At 38.8% G+C, this 27475-nt stretch overlaps 1 protein-coding gene and 1 long non-coding RNA gene across 2 annotated transcripts; both read left to right on the forward strand.

Annotated features, from left to right (window-relative positions):
* Positions 1–782: 782 nt before the first annotated feature.
* On the forward strand, positions 783–23272 carry SLC3A2 (solute carrier family 3 member 2). Its single transcript, XM_044075808.1, has 10 exons — positions 783–942; positions 1640–2067; positions 3416–3589; positions 6621–6697; positions 7028–7099; positions 10541–10605; positions 11321–11480; positions 11721–11864; positions 21493–21579; positions 22113–23272. Exons 2-10 carry the CDS (start codon positions 1668–1670, stop codon positions 22452–22454), a joined length of 1521 nt encoding a protein of 506 aa, XP_043931743.1. The 5' UTR covers positions 783–942; positions 1640–1667; the 3' UTR covers positions 22455–23272.
* On the forward strand, positions 2463–2986 carry LOC122805582. Its single transcript, XR_006365387.1, has 2 exons — positions 2463–2771; positions 2880–2986. It is a non-coding gene; the product is annotated as an uncharacterized LOC122805582 (long non-coding RNA).
* Positions 23273–27475: the final 4203 nt, after the last annotated feature.

The following is a 27475-nucleotide window of genomic DNA, read 5'->3' on the forward strand; positions in this document are numbered from 1 at the left end:
AAAAGCCAAAAGAACATTTGGAGCTGTCATTGCTCCGTTTTGGATTTTGCAGAAATGTTCTCAGTTACTAACCCAGTACATTTCTGCAGATAGCACTAGTCTTTCACAGACTACTGCTAGCTTCCTGGATTGCAAAATTACCTAATTTGCATGAATTTCTCCTGCAAATGATGTGATTTGCATACCAGGGCTTAGTCCCTGCATGATTAGGGCAGGAGCTGTCGTGCACGCCCCTGGATGCTGTTCATGGATCGCATGGCAGACATGTTGCCTGTCAAAGCTCCTGCACTAATCATGCACGGTGCAGGGCATAGAGAATGCGGGAGATAGTATGGTACAGTTAAGAAGTATGAACACTGTTCGTTAAGGGGTGATATTAAACACAACCCAAACAGCCGATTTCTTGTATTTTTCATTTCTAAATGCACAATCTTTTCTTAGGCGGGGATACAACATTCTTAACATCCAGATTTAGATAAACTGAACATTTTTTCAGGGAAAACTATAACTAATTCAACCTCCAAATAACGTCCTTAACAAAACACAAGTACATAAAATGACAAAAAGGAAAATAAATATAAAACTGTATGGCACTGGTATAGTTTTGCTTTTTAGCAGCAGTAACCTCACTGAAGCAGTCGATCCCTTACAGCACAAACCCAGGTAGAGTACGGCAATATTTCCACGCCACCTTAAAAGTTACTGCACTAACTGACCCCTGTCATGAATGCCGCGCATGATCCATACGTCACGCATGTGATAAAAACTGCCGGCACAGGAACAGTACTGTCAAAGAGGAAAAGATGATAGGAAATAGGCTGTAGTGCTCTTTTGACTATTTCTACGATCGGTATTGTATTTGCTACTCTTTACCAGTAAACACAAGTAACTCTGTCAAAACAAGTCCTGAGGACGTTATTTTACTAGCAACATTTTAAATAGGTAAGCAAAGAAGAAAATGTAGTAAAATAGTGACGTGAATCGAATCTCAACTGTTGAAAGTGATTCTTGAACAATGATCATTTTAAATTGGCAGTTCTGTTTTCATTATCCTAAAAATACTGTGATGTAGTTGGTGATTGTTTAAGAACTGCACAAAAATAGTGTTTGTTAATCTGAACAAACGTCGTGCATTTTACGGCGAGTTACAGCACCCACAGCTGTAAGGAGCCCTAGTAACGAAGAATGCGGGTGACCGGTTTGCGTGGTTTTATATGTATGTTAGAGGTGCCTGTATTTGAAACGGGAAAAACTATTGAGGAGAATCATAATCTCTAAAATGAGCCAACATCGAGCCCACTATCCACATTTGCCCAGTAAAGCCACGCATTGCGTGCTTAGGTTTGAGTTCTGCTCATGTGGAACAAGTTTACCTTCTGACTCTTATGTATATATTAATATGTGTGAAATAGCGTTAGTAATAAGGTTGATTTTAAACTGGTGAATGAAGCGGAGACAAACAAGTGTTCGTTCCCTACATTTGCACAAAGGGCTGACGCTTCAGCTAGTGACCGTTCAGTTGATGCAGATTGTATTGATATCTGGTTGACAGCAGTATAACGTCACGCTACCAGAAAAGTTATTAATTAGTTCAAATCAGTTGTGTATGTATTTATCTACTTTTTATTTGTCCAATTAGGTGGAAGTCTCTCTAACATCCAACTAAAATGAGCAAAGACGCTGAAGTGGACATGAAAGATGTGGAATTGGATGTGATAGATCCTGAGAAGCAGCCGATGAATACTGCATTAGACAACACAGAAAAGAATGGCTGTGTGAAGGTCAAAGTGCCAGATGATCAGGAAATTAAGTTCACCGGCCTCTCTAAAGAGGAGCTGCTAAAGGTGGCAAATACTCCGTGCTGGGTCCGAACCCGCTGGGCACTACTAATTCTTTTCTGGTTAGGCTGGATTGGCATGTTGGCGGGTGCTATTGTTATAATTGTACAGGCGCCAAGGTGCAAGCCACTGCCTAGCCTGAAATGGTGGCAGAAAGGTGCTATCTACCAGATAGGTGCAGTGGAGTCCTTTGACAATACCAAAGGAGATGGAACTGGTGATATTGCAGGTAATGGAATTCAAATGCTGCATATTTTGAGTGTTCTCTAAATCCACATTTTTTATATCAAAACTAATGTAATGTCTTGCGGGTGTCCTGTGAAGCTAAACTCAAAATACTTCTTTCTTCATCTGCTTGTGTTTGAGATAATTCTGCACGTCAGCAAAAATGGAAATTATGATTGGTCCTTCCTGTCTTTGGAAGGGCGCATGCACATGGTTCTGGTGTCTTGTAACGTCTGGCTTTGTTTCATCAGCTTTATTGCATCAGACTGTTTTGTAGAAGGTCAGTTATGGGTGATGACAAACCTCCTGCTGGCAGAATGTAGCAGCTCTTAAGGGGGTATTTTGGAGGCAGTACTTGCTGAATGCAGAATAATTTCATGTTTTTGTATGAAGGTTGCCTTTTGATATTAAGCATTATGTTTTATTCTAACTTTTGAGCACTTCTTCATTTTCTGTGCCTTGTTTTGTAGCTTAACTTCATTGCCTCCCTAGTGTACCACCAGTTTATTACTTTAAGAATTGTTCCCGTAAAATATATGTATTTGAGCATGTATAGGTGGCACTATGCGTGCTTAGATATTTTGAGTGTACAGTATTTCTCTTTTGGTTGGGGGCAGTCACTGTAGTCTCAAGAACGGCCTGTCACAGTTTTACATTTTAGATAAATGAGTTTTACTAGACCATTTTCTATGTTTCATTTTGCATAATGTATGATTACATAAAACAGCATGTGTGGTTGTTACGTAGCTTGTTTAGGCCCATTTTAGTTAATTGCGGGAAAGTCCTCTCTACATTTATTTTTCTCTTGTTTTGCAGTGAATGCTGAATGTCTCGTCATATTTAAACACGAGCAATGTATTTGTTGAGGCTGCTAAACGGATGTGAATAAACATGTTAAAAGCATTTTTGTGAATTTATATTTGTGAGTAGTCCGCTATTCTGCCACAGATTCTGCTGGGGTGTGTGTGTGTGTGTGTGTGTGTGTGTGTGTGTGTGTGTGTGTGTGTGTGTGTGTGTGTGTGTGTGTGTGTGTGTGTGTGTGTGTGTGTGTGTGTGTGTGTTGGGAGGAATGCTGTGGGGTAACGTTTACTGCCACCACCAGTCTTGTCAGTGTCTTTACTTTTATATAGTTTTGGTTATAATTATTACTGACAATTGTCATAGGTTTGTCTTAAATGTGCTCACAAACTTAATTCTCAAACATGTAAATTGTATTAAAATAACAGTATTGGAACAAGTAGAGATTATCCTGTTATGAAAACATGGTTAAATACAAGTCTTAAATGGGATTATTGTAAAAGCAAAATGTCTTGTGTTTGAAGTTATTTACTGGGTTTGCTTTTGTGTTATAGGAATAAAAGCACGCATTGATTACCTGAGTTCATTGAAAGTGAAAGGAATAGTGATCGGACCAATTCATCAGAACTCTGCTGACCTGGTTAATGATACCAATCTGGAAGTGATTGATAAAAAATTTGGTAATGAGGAAGACTTCTTAAATCTCTTGGATGCAGCAAAGAAAAAAGGTAAGTTACCTGTCTGTTAACAGAGCTTTGCATTTTAAGATTTCTTTTCATTAACCCCACAGCAGCATTTCACAAGTGCTACTTGACCACATCTGATGTGGGGTGGGGGTGCATGTAAGTAGCGAGAAAACATTGATGTCTTTTGTTCAAAAGTCTCCCACAGTATTCATTAATGGCTTCTTTCCCCAGTAACAGAAGGCTGAGCTTCATAAAAAATCTATCCGGTTCAGATCTGGAACTTGTGTGTGTGGGTGGAAGTCATTCAAGTGAAAGAGGTTTCTTTGCACTGAGGTGTATCCATGGACTGAAGTCCCCTTTTAGAAAGTGGGTCACCTGCATTTTCAGAGGTACATTGTTAAAATTCATGTGGAAGTCTGGCACAATTAATGTGCGGGCTGGTACATAGTCTTAAAAGTTTTTTTAATTTTTATTCTATTTATAAGAGCATTTGGGGCATGAAAATCCAAGAAGGGGCAAATGGCCAGCCACTCCACTTGAATCTATAATGTACATTAAGCTCATCGTAAGCTTATGTATTCGGTGCCACATTGAAACTTTTTGTTTTCACTACCCAGGCAATGAAAGTGGGGTGATTAGTCCCCCCCCCCCACACACACACACACACACACACACACTTTTTATTGTGTGCATCTCTAAACTGTTTGCTTTCCTTGCAATCCTACAGTTGCTTTTGGGACATAATTGCGTAAGAGTTTGCCTATGACCAAGTTTCCCCCAAACAGATTTTAGGGTTTTTTAACCAAAAACCCAAAGCATAATTGTGACACTTTTTTGTATTTAAAATATGCATCTTGTATTAAAACTGCCACTTATCTGTGAAGCTTTTTTCCCTTTGGCATACCCACCAGTTCCGAAGGCTATGCAGCAATCATGATATGCCAAGAAAACTTTCATTACCATAATTACTTTTAGCCTTGTTTACATTCAACATCCAGCTGTTGTGCAATACTGTTTGGTAATCCCTAAATACTCCAGTATGATGCCATATCCAGGGGTGGGTTTTTAATTTGGGACTGGGGTATTGAAGCAGACTGGCAGAGGCACTGCTACCCCAGTCCTGATATTTGATGTGTCCACTTAGAATGTTAATTCCACTTCATATACCTGTCTAGTATGTCATGTGCAGGCATTTGAAGATTACAAATGATTTTAGAGCAGCACGTGTTAGATGTTGAGAGAACTGAAGCACCTGCTGAAACCTTTCATACAAAGTAAGGCTATATAGATTCGGCACAGAAGGCACTCCAACCAAGAGTCACCAAACAAAATTGGGCAGTGCTGCCTACAGCACCACTGTGGAGATAGTCCCAAGTTAAAAATGAGACTACCTTCTGTTGGTGGGAAAATTGTGATTGCAAAGTCTGCAGACAAATGTGGAAAGAGTCATGCAAGAAGCCATCAGTAGTGAGTTTCACATTACCTCTACTCCAGTTCTCTTATTAGTGATTTCATAATGGCTCCTTCCTTATTGAAGTGAAGGGACTTGCAATGCAACATCCTAAAATGCTGAAGAAAAAAGCAGAAGAGCAAATACTTAACTTTCAAGAACAGTAATTTTTTACAGGGGACAAGCCTCCCTGCACCGTGGGGTGGGGGCAGACTTGTATATACCATCTTTGAGATTACCATGCATCAGAGGAAAGGAAATAGAGAATTGACAATGTCTGACTTTGGATTTGAGGTTGGCATAATGGTTAAGGTGTTTACCTTACAGACACAAGGTGCAAGGTTTGATTCTCACAGTGGGGGTAATTGGCTAGGCTTTGACCCAGTAGTCGGGGACTGGGACACACACAGCCTTTATCATGCGTCTGCAGTGGTGAGGAAATCATATGTTGCGCAACTTCTAGACAAGGGTATGGCATCTAAGTCCAAGAAAGTCATTGTTCCACTGTATTCAGCATTCATCAGATCTATCATTTAGTACAGTGCCCCCCTTACCAGGCATATCCAACAGTGGAATGTCCACAGAGGGTCATCACTGAAAGAATAAGTAATATGTCCTATGCCAACCACCTCATGGCCCTATCCCTGTATTCTGTCTCCTACAGGCTTTTGAGGGTAGATCTATGCCTGCCATACATTGCATTGTCAGACCCCACTTTGATGGACCTCCTGCATATCCACAAAACAAACAGTACCATACCAGAATTACCCATTCTAAAGACTTAAAAAAAAAAAACCTTGCCTGTGATATAAATAGGACCTGGAGAGATGGTATGTGTCCCAGAGATTACCCCGTCTATGAACAGGCTCCCCATCCATGTGAATCGGAGTTCTCTGTAATCCAGTTGAAGTGCAACTTGGACAACTGGATGGGAAACTGGAAATTCATCCCTGGTTTGGCATCTGTCTCTGATGCAAATAGGTAACCTGTAAATGGTTCATCTCCACAGCTTATATCAGAACTTGTCAGAGATTTGGGATGCATGGCTAGGATTAAAAAGGCCCTTGTTAACCTAGTAAACCCCTATGAACTTGTAATTCAGGATTTTAGGATTATTCAGTCTCCACCTCTTATCAGCAAGTAGTTGCAGTGTTACCCTCTCTTGTAGCATGGTGGTGGTTTCATCTGGGTCTTGTATATGCATAATTATGGCAGATTGTACAGGGTACCTATGGTTTCTATAGGGTTCCACAATAAAAATAGTTGAAAAACTTGATGATGCCAGATCCACTTCACAGGTGGGAGTACCTCATAGAGCACTTTTAATTTCATATTTGTGAATAATCTGTCTTTTCAAATGCTTGAATGCTTTTTTGTGAAGTGCAATCTGTAAATGTTTAACTTGTCCATTCAGCAATGTTGATTAAAATTGATAAATGATGGAAGATATAAATCTTCAACTTTCCAAGTGCATACCTCTGGTTAGATTTGGCCAAGTAGATTTGGGTTACAGTAGTACACATGTCTTGCATTGAGTAGATGTGTTAATATGGAACCTTGGTCTATTAAGTCTAATATGTAAAATGCATTTGTACTGACAGTCTTCTGCTTTTTGACTTGTAGGCATTCATGTGGTTCTTGACTTGACTCCTAACTACAATGGCCAGAATAACTCGTTGTTTGATGCAGACATAGCTAAGGTAAAGTAGTGGATGATGAAGTTTGACCAGGGTTTTGACTCCTGTAGTCTGGATTAAGCCTAGATTGTATTTTGTGTTTTCTCTCCTGTCTGTTCCATTATCCATTCAACAATGTGTTGGGTTTTATTACATTCTTTCTGTTTTGACTGTTCTGTAATATTTATAAGCTTATCTGAATTCTTAGTTTTCTGCGTGCTTAGTTTATTTTATTGGCTAGAGTTGACAGACCTGTGCATATTTAACAAAATGTTTGTATATGTACAAATCTAGACTTGTAAAACTCCATGTAAGTGACTGACTTTGACTTTGCTTGCTTTGCTTATCTTTCAGAAAGGAATGGAGTACTGGCTGAATAAAGGAGTTTCTGGAATCAGGTTTGGCAATGTGGATACAATACTGCAGGTACTTTTTTTTTTTTTTTCATATAAAAATGGTGTATTATCACTGGCCACATTATTGTATATGCATGTTAATGTTTAAACAAGATAGTTTGTGCAAGGACTAATTTAGTTTGGCCCAGGAATAACTGAGCCGAGCAAGCACTTCTAGAAATCATGTATATTAATCTAAAAATTATAGAAACAACAAGTTAACAAAGGTCTTAACTGGGTCCCTGGTCCATTTGCAGTAGAGTTTTAGATGATATTGATACTAAGAGTGACATAATACTGTCTATATATTTAGTAAAGAAGTATGCATACAGTGGTAGTGGCATGGATTCATGTTTGTATATCCTGATAAGCATATGCTTGTTTCTGACCTAGTTACACAGCATATGGCATTTGTATGCAGTATCTTTGTTTTCCTCATGTCATGCAGGCACAGGTAGTGCATACAAGTGTCATATGCAATGTAACTCAGAAATGAGACTGACTTGTATGTCAAACGAAACCCATATGCTGTGATTTCTGGAATATTCCTCTAGTTAAGATTTTAACTTGACTTCTAGTGATTTACCACTTATGGTCCTCTCTCCAGTGTGAAAACCCAGTACATGTCTTAAAACTTTCAAAACTGCAATTTAAAGAGGGACTTCCAAATTTCACCACTGCACTTTTTTTGTGTGGGAGTGGGGCAAGCATCCACTGCACCCATACAACTTGTACAGATTCCGAGATCACTGTAATTTTGAACTAAGGGAATACTGTGTACTGCAGTTTTGGACTTTATGTATAAAACACACCTCTGTTTGGGGGGTTAAAAATAAAGTACAATAAGCTGGTTGCGTAAGTGTGCACTCCCTTAAACCAATATTTTGATGCACTTTTTGATTAATTACAGCATTGTCTTCTTGGGTAGGAGTCTTGGCATGGCATGTCTTGACTTGACAATATCTGCCCACTCTTCCTTGCAAAAGTGCTCCAATTCTGTTAGATTGCGAAGGCATTTCTTGTGCACAGCCCTCTTCAGGTCACCCCACAGATTTTCTATTGGATTTAGGTTTGGGCTCTGGCTGGGCCATTCCAAAACTTTAATTTTCTTCTAGCGAAGCCATTCGTTTGTCGATTTCAATGTATGCTTGGGGTCATTATGTTGAAAGGTGAAATTCCTCTTCATCAGCTTTCTAGCAGACACCTGAAGGTTTTGAGCCAAAAGTGACTGATATTTGAAACTGTTCATAATTCCCTCCACCTTGACTAAAGCCCCAGTTCCAGCTGAAGAAAAGCAACCCCAAAGCATAATACTGCCACCACCAGCCTTCACCAATGGGGATGGTGGTCTTTTGGATGTGAAGTGTGTGGTTTTTTTGCACCAAACTTACCTTTTGGAATTGTGGCCAAAAAGTTCAACCTTTGTCTCATCAGACCATAACACGTTTTCCGACCTGCTTTTGGGAGACTGATGTATTGTTTTACAAATTTTAGCTGAGCCTGGATGTTTTTCTGTGTAAGAAAATGCTTCTGTCTTTCAACCCTACCCCATAGTCCAGACATATGGAGAATACGGGAGATTGTTGTCACATGTACACAACCAGTACTTACTAGAAATTCCTGCAGCTCCTTCATTGTTGCTGTAGGCCTCTTGGCAGCCTCCCTGACCAGTTTTTGTCTTGTTTAATCAGTTTTGGAGGGACGTCCAGTTCTTTGCAATGTCACTGTTGTCCCATATTTTCTCCACTTTTTGATTGTCTTCACTGTGTTCCATGGCATATCCAATGCTGTGGAAATTTTTTGTACCCTTCTGACTGATACCTTTCAACAATGAGATCCCTTTGCTTCCTAAGCTCACTACGAACCATGGCTTTTGCTGTAGCATGCAACTGAGTAAATGTCAGGAAAATCCTACGAGGAAAGCTGTTTGGGGTTAATCAGTCTCTTTAATTGGCAGGTGTGTACCCTAGAAGACTGAATGCTGTAATTAAATCAAAAGGTGCTTCAACGAAGTATTAGTGCAACCATTTTTTTTTCCCTTTTTTTTTTTTTTTTTTCCTAACAGATTTGTTTGGTTTTCAATTGAATTGTACAGGTTCTAGGTCACATTAAAGGTGGGAAAAGTTTTGAAATGATTTATTGTGATCTTATTTTTTTTATATTGCAAAAACCTGGCATTTTAACAGGGGTGTGCACACTATTGTGTGTGTGTGTGTGTGTGTGTGTGTGTGTGTGTGTGTGTGTGTGTGTGTGTGTGTGTAGTGTGTGTGTGTGTGTGTAATGTGTTGTATATATTATATAATATATAAAATGCCTGTGTAATATATAAAGTTAAATTCTAGGCAGTCTAACCAGGCTTTTAAGATGAAAGTCGGTAACTGAAATATATGTTTCTCTCTCCCTTTTGAGTGGTATATATGAGATCAGTGTCTGAGGTGTAGTGGCAAAGAACATTTTTGCATGCAGTAGTGTGATCATGCTTAAAGTAGCATAGTAGGATTATGCCTTTGAGGAAGAATTAAGTGTACCTTTATTGTAGAGGACTACACCTGTGCCCCCAACCCCCAGCAGTTTTATTGTATGGGTCCCAGTTTAGGTAGATGTTAAAAGGAGGTACTACTGATTGGGTCTATGGTTAATAGTCTAACAGCATGTTCATGAAATGGCTGTTCACCAAATACTAATTGTTGAAACCTAATGGAATCGCCATATCGTCATAAAGATTTTCATCGAGCAATGATAGTTGACCACCATAAAGAAAGTGTTTAGTACATACCTGTAAGGAAACCTGCCCTTTCCTCACTGTAGTGCAACCTCTGAGTTGGCATGTATATAATTAGTGGGGATAATGTTCCTCTTAAGGGGGCCTGCGCCCCCCTCACATCCCCTGCTAATTATGTATTCCAACTCCGAAGTCTCACATCAGTGGGGAAAGGGCAGGTCTCCTTATAGCGAAGTTACCGGTAAGTACTTAGTTGACCACCATAAAAGGAAGCTGTTACCATCATCTTTCATTGAAAATTGTTATGATATAGCCATTCAATTAAGAGTTTCAACAGCTGGTATTCTGCAAACAGCGTTTCGATGAATGTGCTGTTTGACCATTAACCATATACTCGTACTCTTTAAGGTTGCTGTGGCTGTCAGTAAATTGGTGTAATGTGAGCTTTTTCTGATCTGGATTTAATGTTCCTTAATTTGTCAAGCTTACCCTTGAGGTTCCATTTGTGGATGTTTTCAGATGTGCACAGAGAAATTGGCCATTGGGTATCCGATAAACCCAGGGAACTGTTAGTTGATACTTGGATCAGACTAATATTGCTAAGAAGTAGGTGTGCGGATCAGACTAATATTGCTAAGAAGTAGGGGTGCAAGTGTCTTATGGCATTGTAAATATGGTGAATTATGCTAGAACATTGGATTGGTTCTGTGACTGACTTTTTTTTCCCAACTTACTGTCTTTATTGTATAGAACCCAGATGTTGTAGAAGAATGGAAAAATATAACCAACAACTACAGCAGTGAGGGTAAAGAAAGGTAAGCCTAAAATGTGTTATGTTTGATCCCTTTTAATGCGTAATGCTTTGGACTGTGCCCATACCAAATATCCAATTTGCATCTTTATGCTGAACATAGCCATTCTTTGGGTGGACCTCCTAGTGTCTCCGATAGCAAGCCCCTTATCTTTGGATTGGGAGTGGGATCTTTGAGGTCTGCTAGATTTGCCTCAAGCCTTCATCCAGTGGTGGTCTGCCTAATTTTCTAACTAAGGTGGTGTGTGGTCTAGTAACTTTTTTTTTTTTTTTTTTTTTTATATATAAATAGCATGTGTTTCTGCATGATTTCTTACTATATTTTTACGTTTAAATTTTTATGTATATTTTCATCACGTGCACACTGCAGAGTTCTAATTCCTGTCCCATGAACAGAAAAACGAAAACTATCAGGCAGACTGTGCTTGCCTTTGAGTCACTCTGGCAGCACAACAGGATGAGGCTATGAGCTGTTTTAATAAGGTGCTTCCTGTAGTCCGATTCCTTTAACCCTGCTTTGCCTGTAGTGCTTCTCGGAAAAGGTTACTCAACTAGACAGTGCTCTAGGACATTTGACCATGTGCCTAGTAACAATTTATGAATCAAGACTGCCATTCTTGTTTTCTAAATGGCTGCATTCTTAAGTGATTCATACAGTTTAGTAGAAACAGTTTCATGCTTATTTTTTTCCTAAATGTTAATCCTTGTTTTTCTTCCAGGGTTCTTATACTACATGTGAAGAATATGGTTACCAATAATACAGCTCTTTTGATGGACGATGTGCTAAGTACTCTTGGGAAGGAGCCTGCTGCTGCCGAAGTAATTACAATGTTGAGTCGGCATATTGAAATTGCTGGTGACCAGTGGCTGGGCTGGATGGTGAGTAATCTGGCTTTAACATTGCATCTGATCTAGCACTACATGGATGCTTAAAAGGGTGTGTTTAGATGTGAATTTTCTGCTAGCTTAAATGAACTTTAGAGATGTTTCTTATTGTGGAATTGTTATAAAACAAGCCAAGCCTGGTCCCCCCCCCCCCCCTGCTTTTTTTTGTGCTTGGGTGTCTTGCATGCCTGCATAGTGGCATATAGCATGGTGAAATGTCTCATGTTTTTGCAGGTTGGAGGTCGTGAACTTGGCCATATGGCAAGTATGGTAAAAAACAGATTGTATCGACTGTACCAGATAATGTTGTTCACTCTGCCTGGAACTCCGTTTACAAACTATGGAGATGAAATCGGATTGGAGGATACACAAGAGAAGGTATTGCTACTTTTTACTTGTGACCCATTTTCTGCTATGCCACCAGGTGTAATGTAACTGCAAAAGATAAGTCACATTTTACACTACACGAAGACACTGTAGAGACCTTTAGGATGGGGGTAGTGGTGTAGACTGAAGTGGGTTAAGATGTCTTTAATTTGTAAACGTTTTTTAGTACTCGTACTGTACAACCATGATCTAAAGGGGGGGAGGTCACAATATGTCGTGTGCAGAGACAGTTTCTGGCTGTATGTTAAAGGTAATACTATTCTTTCTCAACCAGGTTAATAAACTAACTTTGTAGCATCCTTATGTAACTACAGAGCATAGCGGGGTATGTCCTCTTTAGAATGCTCAGACTTGCTACAGTACCAGTGTATAGTCTTACCTGGATAAAAAAAACAAATGAACTACATAAAGCCAGAAAACTCTCTAGAAGGTTCAACTAGACTAATGCATTTTCAAAAAAACTAAACTAGTAAACAAGTCGGGTAGCAGCAAAACCAATGCAGACCAGTAAAAGCCAAAAAGATTTAATAAGATTAAGCGCTTTTCATTTGCTCTGTCAGCAAACTTCTTCAGACAACAAAGGTAATCACATTGTGAGTATATATACATTTTGCTCTGGGTTAATTAGTTGATTAATCAATTAACTTAGAGCCATCCACTGACAATAGTAAAATACTTATGCAAAAATACTAAACAGCATTCACAACCAAATAGTGGTAGTAATAAATCTAAGAATAAAGGGAAATTCCAATAATACTAATAATTATGGTAATAGTTGATATAAAAAATGGTAGATATAAGAAACTATATATCTATATTATTTATATATACTAAATAACACATCGATATGTGTCCTTCTTGTGTATAGAACATTTCTCATATACAAGTAAAACCATACTAGAGTAGATTTCAGTGTGAACATTCAATATAAATAAATCAAACATATATCAACAATTCACTTTACAGCTTCTCCTATCTAAAATATGTTTATATCTAATTCATGTTAAAACCAAATGTATATAAAAATGAATAATTTAATTTAGAATAATCTGGCATTCTATATTAATACATTTTCCTAAATTCATCTTTTTAGACTTGCTTTAACACACTGCTCAAACTAGAGGTCTCATTTATACCTGGTAGATTATATGCATTAAGTCTAATCTGCCAGAATAGTTCCAGCTCTTCGAGTTGCAATGGTGCAGGACCACCTCTAACATCGAGCTCTGGCTGGTCTATAACTGAACTGATGTCCAGAAATTTCTGCCACATGTTTAGCTAGGGCATTGTCTTGTTTGTTCCTGCTAATGGCATATGAGTGTTCATACATACGGTCACGGAGTCTCTTCTCCGTCTTACCGATGTAAAATGCCTGGCATCCCTGGCATTTAGCCAGGTACACTACCATTCTAGTGTTGCAATTTACCCTACACTTCAGTCTATATTGAACATTATTTATTTCAAATCTGTTGGATTCAGTTACTAATTTGCAAAAATTGCAATTTTGGCAGTTGTACATACCAGTTATTTTTGGTTGTTTTTTCCGGCGTTGTTCATATAATACCTTCAAATTCCTACCCTTCCTAAATATAGTGCCCGGGTATTCACCCAATTTGTTTAATATACTAGGGTTACTTGCAAAGTTTTTTCGTAGTATCCCTATACAGTGGTAACTGAATGTATTATAGGTTGTAATGAACTTTGTTTCTGGTGAGTCAGGTGTGGCAAGGACACTCAATTCTGTTACTACAGAATTTCCCATATTTTCTGATGTGATCTCTTGCATGGTAACTATCTTTTTCATTGACCAAATAGGTTTATACATTCCTTTAGTACGTTTGTCACTCACTTCTAAGATCAGTCCTGAAATTAGCTCCAAAGGGTAGCCTCTCTGTGTGAACATCATTCCCAAGAGTTTGCATTCCTCTTGGAAATCCTGCTCAGTAGAAACTATACGAGCTGCTCGTACTAACTGACCTTTAATTACTGAACGTTTTTGGTAAAAAGGGTGGCAGCTGGTAAAGTGTAAAAACGTGTTCAAATAGGTTTCCTTCCTGTGTATTTTTGCCTGGTAACATTTCAAAGCAAGGTTTTTTGATAGGATAGCTTACTTGGACATTAATTTATCAGTATCAAAGGTGGAAGTGAAACGGAAGAAATCAGTTGAGGTGTTAAAAATATTTAATACTGTTTCACTCGACTTTAGGTTACCGTTAAGCAGAATAAAGATATCATCTAGATACCGTGTGTAAAAGACTAATTTGTTTTTAATACTGTCATTTTTGAACACATACTCTGACTCCCAATGGGCCATCACTAAGTTAGCAATGCTAGCTCCACAAGGGGAGCCCATTGCCACACCTATTTTCTGAAGAAAGAAGGTGTCTCCAAACATAAAGAAATTGTTATATAAAACAATTTCCAAGAGCTCTTTCACAAGTGAAATTTCATCTATTGTAGCCTTATTCTTAACCATAACTCGAGTTACCCACTCTATACCAGTATCTTGAGGTATACTGGTGTAGAGGTCTTTAACATCTACAGTAAGGAAGTTGTAGTTAGGGTTGAAGTCCAAACCATTTAACTTCTCTAAAAATGACCAGGAATCCTTACAAATTTGTGACTCAAGTTTAACAAATTTTTGTAAAATTGAGTCAATTACCTTGGCACATGGGTAAGTGGGTGACCCACGTCCATCGACAAGAGGTCTCATAGGTGAATTACCCAAATCTTGTATTTTAGGAATTCCAAAAAGGTAGGGGTACCTTGGAAAATTGTGTAGACATATAATTGAATATATTTTGTTCAATTCGCCCCTCTATGAACATGTCTAATATACTAACCTTTATTACCGAATATGCATGATTGGTCTCCGAGCGGGAACTTACTTCATAGGCGGGGTCATCTAACAGGTCTACCATTCTGTTGTAGTAATCCATGTTATCAAAAATTACCAGTCCCCCTCCTTTATCAGGCTTACAGACTCTAATATCATGTAATTTAATAAACTCCAAAAATCCCTTCTCTTTCTGTAAAATAGGATCTTTAGTGTGGATTTTACCTCTGTTTAACGTTAAAGCGAATATCTAGTTCACATATTTGTTCAAACACAGAAATAAGTGGATGAAGGGGTGGGTTAAAAGTACTAGGAATTCTAAATTGGTCATCTTGAACTGTAGTTACATTAGACCCCATCATCAAGTTAAAGTTCAATTTCCTCATGAAAGTTTTTAAATCTATAATTCTCACCAAGTCACAATTTTGTTTAAGGACATATGTGTTACCTTTGGAAAAGAAATCCACCATGTCCGAACCTATATCAGTAGAAGAAAAATTGTACACTTAGTCATTTGTCCTATTGGTAATAATTCTAGGTTTACTTCTCATAGGCACTAGGTCAGATGGACCTGAATGGAGACTAGAAAAAACACTTCCTACATCTTCAGAAGGTGAAAAGTCACAAGACTCATTGACCAAAGGGATCATGTGTTGCACTAAGTTGTCATGTAATTCATTAGTGCCATAAGATAAGACATTAAATTCAAGTCTGTTTCTCTCCTAACTCTCTCGTTTTCCTCTGATTCTTGTTGTACCATTGTTTGGGTCTCGTCCCCGTCCGGTTCCCCTCGGAAAATTCAAGTTTTTTGAATTACGCTGATTGTTGATGTTGGCCAGTCTTTCACTTCTCCTGACTTCCGTATAACCTTATCTTTCAGTTTGGTTAACATCTTCATTTACTTGTACCATAGTATTAGGCAACTGATTAGTGTAATGAAACACAGTTGGCTGGTTATTGTAACCAGGGATAGAACTACCTTCAGAAACAGTTTTCCATACTTGGGCTATAGGAGGAAGTGGATACGCTTTACCTTCCTTATACGCTGTAGTGTCTCATTCTAATTTTTTAGTTTTGTTATTAAGTTTCACCAGGTACTGGTCAATACTGGTAAAAATACGACTATATTCATATTTGTACCTGGTGAAATCATTGTCAAGTTTTATCTTGGCGTCTAATTCTGCCACTTGTTTGTTAAGGTCCTCCACCCATATAGAATAGTGCTTAACTATGCATTCAATCAACTCAAAACCTTGACAATCAAAATGCACCAAAAGTTCTTGATGAAAGGCTGAATCCACACCAAACCAGTGGGAAATTGGTGGTGCCTTAGGCACTATTCTACATTTTAAACATTCTTTGAAGTAGGAAATTTCCAACTGCAGTTTTTTAACCTTCACTAATAGGTTATAAAAAACTTTAAGATGTGAAACAATATCAAAAGCAGGATTGTTATTACCTCCTTCTCCACCAGACTGTCACTCCATGACAGGAGAGGTCATATTAAATGAAAATCTCTCCGCTAACCAAGTTGAGAGATCAGGAAACACTGAATAATTCCCTTGCTGAATGCCCAAATTTGCACTCAGTGCTGTGTTGTTGTTCCCTTGCTGAGTCCCCATGTTGGCGCTCGATGGTGTAGGAACACGTTGATTAAAAGTTAGCGATACATTCGCTTGATTGCCTAAGAGGTTTGAAATGTAGAATAGTGCCTAAAGGTTTAAGGCACCACCAATTTCCCACTGGTTTGGTGCCTGATTCAGCCTTTCATCAAGAACTTTTGGTGCTTTTTGATCGTCAAGGTTTTGAGTTGATTGAATGCATAGTTAAGCACTATTCTATATGGGTGGAGGACCTTAACAAACAAGTGGCAGAATTAGACGCTAAGATAAAACTTGACAATGATTTCACCAGGTACAAACATGAATATAGTCGTATTTTTACCAGTATTGACCCGTACCTGGTGAAACTTAAAAATAACAAAACTAAAAAATTAGAACAAGACACTACAGCGTATAAGGAAGGTAAAGCGTATCCACTTCCTCCTATAGCCCAAGTATGGAAAACTGTTTCTGAAGGTGGTTCTATCCCTGGTTACAATAACCAGCCAACTGTGTTTCATTACACTAATCAGTTGCCTAATACTATGGTACAAGTAAATGAAGATGTTAACCAAACTGAAAGACAAGGTTATACGGAAGTCAGGAGAAGTGAAAGACTGGCTAACATCAACAATCGGCGTAATTCAAACAACTTGAATTTTTCCGAGGGGAACCGGACGGGGACGAGACCCAAACAATGGTACAACAAGAATCGGAGGAAAACGAGAGTTAGGAGAGAAACAAGACTTGAATTTAATGTCTTATGGCACTAATGAATTACATGACAACTTAGTGCAACACATGATCCCTTTGGTCAATGAGTCTTGTGACTTTTCACCTTCTGAAGATGTAGGAAGTGTTTTTTCTAGTCTCCATTCAGGTCCATCTGACCTAGTGCCTATGAGAAGTAAACCTATAATTATTACCAATAGGACAAATGACTTTAAAGTGTACAATTTTTCTTCTACTGATATAGGTTTGGACATGGTGGATTTCTTTTCCAAAGGTAACACTTGTGTCCCTAAACAAAATTGTGACTTGGTGAGAACAATTATAGATTTAAAAACTTTCATGAGGAAATTGAACTTTAACTTGATGATGGGGGTCTAATGTAACTACAGTTCAAGATGACCAATTTAGAATTCCTAGTACTTTTAACCCACCCCTTCATCCACTTATTTCTGTGTTTGAACAAATGTGTGAACTAGATATTCGCTTTAACGTTAAACATAGAGGTAAAATCCACACTAAAGATCCTGTTTTACAGAAAGAGAAGGGATTTTTGGAGTTTATTAAATTACATGATAGAGTCTGTAAACCTGATAAAGGAGGGGGACTGGTAATTTTTGATAACATGGATTACTACAACAGAAAGGTAGACCTGTTAGATGACCCCGCCTATGAAGTTAGTTCCCGCTCGGAGACCAGTCATGCATATTCGGTAATAAAGGTTAGTATATTAGACATGTTCATAGAGGGGCAAATTGAACAAAATATATTCAATTATATGTCTACACAATTTCCAAGGTACCCCTACCTTTTTGGAATTCCCAAAATACATCCTATGAGACCTCTTGTCGATGGACGTGGGTCACCCACTTACCCATGTGCCAAGGTAATTGACTCTATTTTACAAAAATTTGTTAAACTTGAGTCACAAATTTGTAAGGATTCCCGGTCATTTTTAGAGAAGTTAAATGGTTTGGACTTCAACCCTAACTACAACTTCCTTACCGTAGATGTTAAAGACCTCTACACTAGTATACCTCAAGATACTGGTATAGAGTGGGTAACTCGAGTTATGGTTAAGAATAAAGCTACAATAGATGAAATTTCACTTGTGAAAGAGCTCAATTGTTTTATATAACAATTTCTTTATGTTTGGAGACAACTTCTTTCTTCAGAAAATAGGTGTGGCAATGGGCTCCCCTTGTGGAGCTAGCATTGCTAACTTAGTGATGGCCCATTGGGAGTTTGAGTATGTGTTCAAAAATGACAGTATTAAAAACAAATTAGTCTTTTACACACTGTATCTAGATGATATCTTTATTCTGCTCTAGATGATATCTTTATTCTGCTTAACGGTAACCTAAAGTCGAGTGAAACGGTATTAAATATTTTTAACACCTCAACTGATTTCTCCCATTTCACTTCCACCTTTGATACTGATAGGATAGCTTACTTGGACATAAATTTATCAAAAAACCTTGCTTTGAAATGTTACCAGGCAAAAATACACAGGAAGGAAACCTATTCGAACACGTTTTTACACTTTACCAGCTGCCACCCTTTTTACCAAAAACGTTCAGTAATTAAAGGTCAGTTAGTACGAGCAGCTCATATAGTTTCTACGGAGCAGGATTTCCAAGAGGAATGCAAACTCTTGGGAATGATGTTCACACAGAGAGGCTACCCTTTGGAGCTAATTTCAGGACTGATCTTAGAAGTGAGTGACAAACGAACTAAAGGAACGTATAAACCTATTTTGTCTGAAAAAGATAGTTACCATGCAAGAGATCACATCAGAAAATATGGGAAATTCTGTAGTAACAGAATTGAGTGTCCTTGCCACACCTGACTCACCAGAAACAAAGTTCATTACAACCTATAATACATTCAGTTACCACTGTATAGGGATACTACGAAAAAACTGGGTTATTTTTGCAAGTAACCCTAGTATATTAAACAAATTGGGTGAATACCCGGGCACTATATTTAGGAAGGGTAGGAATTTGAAGGTATTATATGAACAACGCCGGAAAAAACAACCAAAAATAACTGGTATGTACAAATGCCAAAATTGCAATTTTTGCAAATTAGTAACTGAATCCAACAGATTTGAAATAAATAATGTTCAATATAGACTGAAGTGTAGGACCAATTGCAACACTAGAATGGTAGTGTACCTGGCTAAATGCCAGGGATGCCAGGCATTTTACATCGGTAAGACAGAGGAGACTCCGTGACCGTATGTATGAACACTCGTATGCCATTAGCAGGAACAAACAAGACAATGCCCTAGCTAAACATGTGGCAGAATTTTCTGGACATCAGTTCAGATTTTTAGTTATAGACTAGCCAGAGCTCGATGTTAGAGGTGGTCCTGCACCATTGCAACTCGAAGAGCTAGAATTATTCTGACAGATTAGACTTAATGCATAGACTTAATGCATATAATCTACCAGGTATAAATGAGACCTGTAGTTTGAGCAGTGTGTTAAAGCTTAAAAGTCTAAAAAGATGAATTTAAGAAAATGTATTAATATAGAATGTCAGATTATTCTAATTAATTATTCATTTTTGTATACATTTGGTTTTAACATGAATTGGATATAAACATATTTTAGATAGGAGAAGCTGTAAAGTGAATTGTTGATATAGATTTGATTTATTTATATTGAATGTTCACACTGAAATCTACTCTAGTATGGTTTTACTTGTATATGAGAAATGTTCTATACACAAGAAGGACACATATCGATATGTGTTATTTAGTATATATAAATAATATATATAGATATATAGTTTTTCTTATATCTACCATTTTTTATATCAACTATTACCATAACTATTAGTATTATTGGAATTTCCCTTTATTCTTAGATTTATTACTACCACTATTTGGTTGTGAATGCTGTTTAGTATTTTTGCATAAGTATTTTACTATTGTCAGTAGATGGCTCTGTAATTGGAGAAGTTGGTTGCCTCTGTAAGTTAATAACCCAGAGCAAAATGTATGCAAAATGTATATATACTCGCAATGTGATTACCTTTGTTGTCTGAAGAAGTTTGCTGACAGAGCAAACGAAAAGCGCTTAATCTTATTAAATCTTTTTGGCTTTTACTGGTCTGCATTGGTTTTGCTGCTACCCGACTTTTAGACTAATGCATTTTGTTGGACCCAGTGAGCAGACTACTTTTTAGGATAGTTTATGTACGTATACTGTCAGACACTCGCCATGTTTAGTAAAGATACAAACATGGAGGGAATCAGTGTTATACACTGAGAGCAAAATCCACTGTTCTGCTTGTTCCTAGGGATTACGGATTCAGAAACACTATACATATGTATATGAATCCAATTTTGTTTCGATGCTGTATGCAGAGGCAAAAAACCATCAGCCGTTCTGATTTCCAGGCAGTAGGGGTAGCACCAGTGATGGTTGGGCAGCAGAAGGCCCCACATGGGGTAGGGTATGTATTTAGTAGGCTATTTGGATGTTACTGCAAAGGGATTTAATGTCCAGTACAAGGAGGGACAAATGAAAGCCATGAAGTCTCAGTGGGTCACAGTGGTGACTCTTCAGTACATGGATAGTGGCTGAGAAGCTTAGTGTATGAAGATACAGCATTGTGCACAATCTCAGTACATTGAGAACTGTGTAAAGTGTATGGTAGAAGGTGGAGGACAAAATGGTAAACCTGGCCAAATCTTTGTCTAGCTGTATTTATTATAGAAGTGTTCAGACATTTGGGGGCTGTAAAATGGTGTTCATTTTTTATTAGCTTTGTAGAAGAGAATAACCTACAGTGTTGCAGGTCAGAATGTAGTCCTGAAATCTCTAGGGACACAAATGTGCATTTGACAGGGATCCCTGCAGTATTATATACTCCCATTTTCCCTTCAGTGTGTCCATCGGCATCTTCAGCTGGAGTGCCTTTTTTCAGTGCTGTACTTCCTGACTCTAAGGCATAGTTATGCTGCTTACAGACTCTGGCATTGTAATCGCTTGTTGTAGCGTGCTACTCCAAGGGAAACTTGTTTTTGATTTCAGCCCTCTATATATTGGGTGCGCTTCATTATCAGTGCACGACGTGGTCTAACTGTCTAGCACGTGATGGTTACTTAAAGCTCCTAACTCTGCCTGTCTTAAGTTCTAAACCTAAAACTCAGTAAATAAGAGTACCCCCATAAAGACCATTTGAAGTATTGCACTCCCCTTAGGGTTGCTTTGAGTTTTTAACTGTCATTCATCAGTTTTAAATGTCTGTTTCAACTTGTCCAGAAATGTTGAAATGTTGTAAAATGTAAGGCACTGATTTATTTAAATTTTCTAATTCTGTATCTGTTTGTTTTTTCTAAGGTAGTATTACTGTGAATATGCTCTGTCCACTTCTGAAAAAGCTAGTTTTAACAATGGGTAATGTGGAAACATGAGTTCATTATTATCCCTTCTTTTAGGATTCAAAGGCTAAGTTTCCTGTAATGCCATGGAAATACCAGCAAAGCATGGAAGCTGGACCAAGATTTACAAACAAAACTGTTGAGGTTGGTATTCATTTTCTAGTCATATTAACTTGTGATTGGGTTTTCTTGTCTGTATTCCCTTTCTTCCTTCATCTACCCTGTTTTACAATTAAAGTGTGGGTAGAAGCATCAAATTTAATTAAACAATGTAATATTTATAAAAAGGCATGTAGTGGTAACGTCTTGAGCTCTGGTCTGCATTGGTGTTATGTACAGTTTCGTTAATCCCACTGTACTGATGTCATATATTCTAATGCCTTTTATTACTTTAGAGGAGTTAGTCTGGCTAAACTATTCCTGTTTCTCCCAGCACTGGAGAAAATTGCATTAAGATTACATTTATATTTCCCTTTTAATGCTGAGTGAAAAATGCCGACTGTGCAACACATGTCCATGGTGTTCATGTGGTGTTTTTGTAAGTGTGTATAATACTGAACTGGACCTTGAGGTTTTGTCTCTCTCTATAGAAATCTGCTTGTGCAACATAAATTTGTGAAGCATTTGTATTATGGGTTTAATAAATACTGTTAATTTATTACATTTGTTTCAATTAGGATCAGGAAAAGGATACAGATTCTCTTCTCAACCTGTACAAAGCCCTGAGTGACCTTAAAGTCAAAGAGCGTTCTCTACAGCATGGTGACTTCCATATTATAAACAGCAATAGTAACATCTTTGCATACCTCAGAGACTGGGACCAGAATGAGCGATTCTTAGCAGTTTTGAACTTTGCAGACACAAAGACCACTGCTGATCTCGATCGTGGCAGGTTACCCCTCAAGGCAAAAGTTGTTCTTTCTTCAGACCCCAAACGTCCAAAGGGGGAAATTGTCTTGCAGAATATAGAGCTGGATCCTTCTGAAGGTCTTCTGCTAAGTTTCCCTTATGTTTCTTGAATCTCTTTTAGGGTGCTTCAAATCAAAGGGCAGATTTTTTTAATTTATTTTCTGTTTTTGGGGGGGGGGGGCAGTCATACCACTTAAGATATTTTTATTGCATGCATATTGGTGCATTCCATTTTATAAATATGGCAACATGGCTTTTGAAGTAGCCATAAGTATCAGCAGCTGTACAGCTTGCCACTTAATTCATTCCATTGTTAAACATTCCATAATGGTTAACTATAATGTAAAGAGTGGTGCATGAAGCATGACGCTTCAGTCATGTTTCCATGGCATTCAGTCACATGTGAAGAGTAAAGGTCTTTTCTTTGTTAATACTGTAAACTGGGAGAGTTGGCAGTTTAACCATTTACCTCCCTGTTCCAGATGTCTGAAATGCCTTTTTCAGAAATGATTTTAATATCCTTCTCAAGACGCATAAACACATTCTTGTTTATATATATTTGTTGAATTCTGTCTAAAATTTGCTTACAAAATAGGAAGGGTACCAAGTTGTCAGTGATTTTTCATGGTTTGTAAGTTACCAGTAGCATGACCGTTACTCAGTTCAGGACTTTTTCTGTTTGGGATATATATATATAGCATCACTGTGCTCCTTTTCTAGAGAATGTACCATTTTATCCCTTAAAGCTTGTGTTAAGTATGCACAGTTTTAAAATGGATTTTTGATGTGTGATAACACTGATATTTGAGGTTCCACAAATTTAAAACGTACCAGTGTTAACCAGTGTGTCTTGGTTCCCGTCATTGCATAAAGTTTCCTGATTCCCAGTATTGGAATAAAACCATAAACCACTATGTCCAAGTTAAAATGTGTGCAGTGTCTGATTCCTTTAATGTTTTTCAGATGACTTTTTGTACAGCAATGAAGATGGAGTGGAGTTTGATCTATGCAGTTGCAAGCTGTAGAACAGTGACGGATAATGTGATTTCAGGAAGTGTTGAAATGAGATGCATAATCTTTGGAGTTCATGAACATGTGCTGCACAGGGTGTAGTGGGTAGGTGCTGTTGACTAACATAAATGCCTACATGAGATTTATATTACTGAACATAATGTCTCCATTTCCACAAAAAAGGACACAACTTTAAATATCAAACTTTCTAACACAACCTTTGACAATAAACTTAACATTTTCTTTGTAATTAACACGTTTCCACAATTTCTATCCCAGACACAGACCCCCCCCCCCCCCACCCAATTCTTGTACCTTTACCATACTGATTGTTTAAGAGCACATAGTAGTACTGGCTATTTTAAGGTAGCATTTTTTTAACCCCTTTTAGTATAGGAAGACAAACATTATTGCCAGGGTTTACTTTGATAATTTACAGTTTCTCATTCCCATGAGAAACGTGCAGCACAAAATTTATATCTGCTTTACACAGATTGCCCAAGCCTGTAGGTTGTCATAAGTCTTCCTCCCATCCCCATCTGTCATTCAGATAGTTCCTCATGTTTGGGAGGGACAAGTCAAGAAGGAAAAAGTGACCCCTGTAAATTAGACTGAAGGTCCATCCTCTCCCTTTTTGGTGGGTATTAGTCAAGAGGGAAAAAGTGACCCCTGTAAATTAGACTGAAGGTCCATCCTCTCCCTTTTTGGTGGGTATTTGTACTGCTTTTAAGTGTCAAGTGCCCCTGCCATTTTTTGCTGGTGGTGCTGCGGTAGCATTGTCGCCTCACAGTAAGACGCTGTCCGGTTCGATTCTTAGCTAGAGCGTCTTCTGCGTGGAGACATGCGTGAATGGGCGTACCTTCGTTGAAGGTTGTGCTTCAGGTGGTAACTCTGCACATAAAAATCTCAACTACCAATCATTAGCAGACCGGAGTTCCGCTGTGGCGATCCCTAACCAGGAAAAGCTGAAAGACACAACTCACAACAACTCCTCCAGGGGTTCAGCAAGCCCGCCTGAGTAAGGGACTGCATGAATTGAGACTCATTGTTCTAGAGGTTTTCCAGGTTCAGAGAGTAAACCTAATCAGTGGACATACTACTGCTGTCCATACCAAGCATCTTTGTCTAGCAGGTATCCAGCAGAGGTTATACCCAAGATCTGAAACCCCGCATTTGACTTCTAGTCAAACAGTATGGCTTCAATGGTTAACTTGCACATATTTGTAAAGTATATGGAAGTTATCTGTTTCTGGAGTTTGTCACCAGCATGTTGTGTCTGAACAGCACAAGAGGAATGCTGTCACACATGAATTAATGTAGCTATTGAGACACGCAACATATCTGGGATATTCTTTGGGGCACTTCATATTTTCCTATTCCATAACCCTGGACTATGTATTTTATTCCAGTTTGCTAATATTATGACTAAGCAATCTTTTCAGGCTTGATAGTTGTTGCTGAAGCACCTACCAAGAGGAGAAAATGCTGAGAGAAGAAAGGAGCCACTATTTTCTTGTGAATTATTTCTTAGAAAAACTGCATTGCCGCCTACATTTCGGCGTTTTCTTGATTGAAAAAGTTGATATCTGTGTTAGAAACAGTATTTAGAACATACCTAGAGCCTGTTTATTACACTTTTTGTGTTGCACTTAATTTAAAATAGTTTTTTCTTAAAATTGCATTTTTACCTGCCTTTGACCTAGCACACATGTGTTGGGGTCATTTATTGCACTGTTCTGATGTCTGCTATCCTAAAACAAACAAATCTTGCTATTTCCCACTTTCTATAATTTAAAAGAAAGTTCAGTTAGAGTTGCTGTTCTGAACTGTTTGTAAGTTTCTTGGAGGCCAGTGCTTGCTTGGGCTAAAGGGAAGTCTGTGTGTTCACCAGTGGCAGTGGTTAACACTGAGCAGCCTGCCTGTCCCTGTAGGAGTGGTTACTGCCTAGAACCATTTTGGTTCAATTCCAAACTCATTGAGCTCTCTCTTAAAACCCTGCAACTCTTTTTGCGCAGTCTTGCGCACAGAGCAGTGTTGGGCAGTGCCGCTTAAACAGGTTTAAACTATTCCCGGCTCCACAAAGTCTGCTCTTCACTTTTTCCCCTTAGAACTGCTCTAAATCTCAAAATAAGCACTCGTATAAGTAATCTCATAGGTAAACACTAATAAACTTAAGCACTACACCCTCTTATACTCCTTTTAGTACTTGCTCCCTATTAGTTCTTTCTGATCAGTCAAGAAGTAGTTCCCTATATTCAGGCATGTCCAAAGGTCAGTTTCGGGTTTACTCTCCAGTCCAGCTGGTGAATCTGGGAATCTTGAGGCAATGTTACAACTGCCTTATGTATACAGACCACCCTCTCCTCCTCCCAACAAGCTCAAATATATGCAAGAGATGCAACTATATAGCCAAGCTGGAGGCTGAGCTCTCTCAACCAAGTACTGGCACAGCCAGTCAGGAGGAGAAGGTAACCACACACACACACACACACACACACACACACACACACACACACACACACACACACACACACACACACCCACACATACATACCACAAATCCAGTCTCGCATAGACCTATCGCATCAGCAAATGCATAAACACACAAAAAGATACTCGGCGGCTCTAAATAAAAATCTGCCTAAGCAGCAGACACCTCCAAAGCAAACATCCAAGCAACCCCTACCACAAAACAATACCCACGTAGCACATAGCAAGTCAGTGTGCCACACAGTCGCAGCCCTTAAGGCTAAACAACACACCTAATACACTTGTAATAGGTGACTCTATTGTCAGACACACTGACGTCCCACTCACCAGACTGAACAAGGAGAAGGTCACTGTAAGCTGCCTGTCTGGTGCCAGGATCCGCCACATAACAAAAGCACTCGGGTCACTCCAAAGCAAGTACAAATATGACTCCGTCATTGTCCATGCTGGTGTGAATGACCTAAGACGTACCTCCCTGGACTACAAGAAAAGAGACGTAGAGGAGCTCTCTGATCATGTAGCCCAGGCTGGTATGACCCTGACCTTTAGCATCTTGCCCTCACCAAGAATGATGCCACAGTATAAAGACAAAATGATCAATTTTAACAATTGGCTAAAGTATTGGTGTCATTCAAAGGGGATCCAGTGTCTGTCAGCCTGGGATGACTTCGCTAGGGACGGCTTGCACCTGTCACCGATGGGTTTTCGAATACTGGGAAAGGCTCTTGCCTCCCCCATAGTGCCTTTTTTAGGCAAGGCTCAAAAGACAAACCCACCTCCATAGACAACACAAAGAAAAAAAAAACTAAGGGTAATGCTGCTCAATGCCAGAAGTCTAAACCTCAAGATGCACGCACTCAAACTCTCTCCTCAGTATGGAGAAGATCGATCTCTGTGCAGTAACAGAAACCTGGTTCTAGGCTCCCGAGAGCACCCCAGCACTAACAAGCTATACTTCATACCATGCTTTTCAGCCCAAAAACTTGGACCGAGCCACAAAAGGAGGGGTAGTATCCATATTTATCAAAGATACCCACACCTCCAGGTTAGTGGCACTGCTTGAAGCATCAGAGACCATCCATGTACAACTAACAGTGGGCAAAACTGCCTTTCAGTTTGTAGCCTGCTACAGACCACCCTCCCAAATACAGGAACCCCACTTGGCTTTCCTGAGAACACTGGAGAATATGAAGGTCTCTCAAAACACCATTATATTGGGTGACTTCAACTACCCAAACATTGATTGGGAAAACTACTTGAGCCCAAACACCCTTGCCCAACGGTTCCTAGAATTTATAAACTCAAATGCTATGGAACAATTGGTCACCACTCCCACAAGAGGGGAAAACATTGGATCTGATCATCACCAACATGGGGTCTCTATGTTCCACACCAGAGGTATACCCCTCATTGGTAAGATCAGACCATACTAATCTCACTGGACATCCACATTCCGTCCCCAGCCAAGGAAACCACGGTGAAGAACTTCTTCTCAAAAGCAAACTTCACACTTCTCAAAACTGAGGTGGAATGCTTCAAAGCCCCTGGGCCAGTGGAAAATATGGCCCAAAATGCAGAATCCTTTACAAAAGCATTCTGTGGACACCTACAGGAATGCATGGAGCATGCT

The sequence above is a fragment of the Protopterus annectens genome, chromosome 6.part1, assembly GCF_019279795.1.
Source record: "Protopterus annectens isolate FY-2018-M chromosome 6.part1, PAN1.0, whole genome shotgun sequence".
NCBI classification, from domain to species: Eukaryota; Metazoa; Chordata; order Ceratodontiformes; family Protopteridae; genus Protopterus; species Protopterus annectens.

Excerpts from the sequence above, each read along its gene's own strand:
- SLC3A2 (XM_044075808.1), top strand. The coding sequence starts at position 1,668 with ATGAGCAAAGACGCTGAAGTGGACATGAAAGATGTGGAATTGGATGTG. Across the intron at positions 2,068-3,415 it reads TGGAACTGGTGATATTGCAG|GAATAAAAGCACGCATTGAT; the intron begins GTAATGGAATTC and ends TTTGTGTTATAG. Across the intron at positions 11,481-11,720 it reads ACCAGTGGCTGGGCTGGATG|GTTGGAGGTCGTGAACTTGG; the intron begins GTGAGTAATCTG and ends ATGTTTTTGCAG.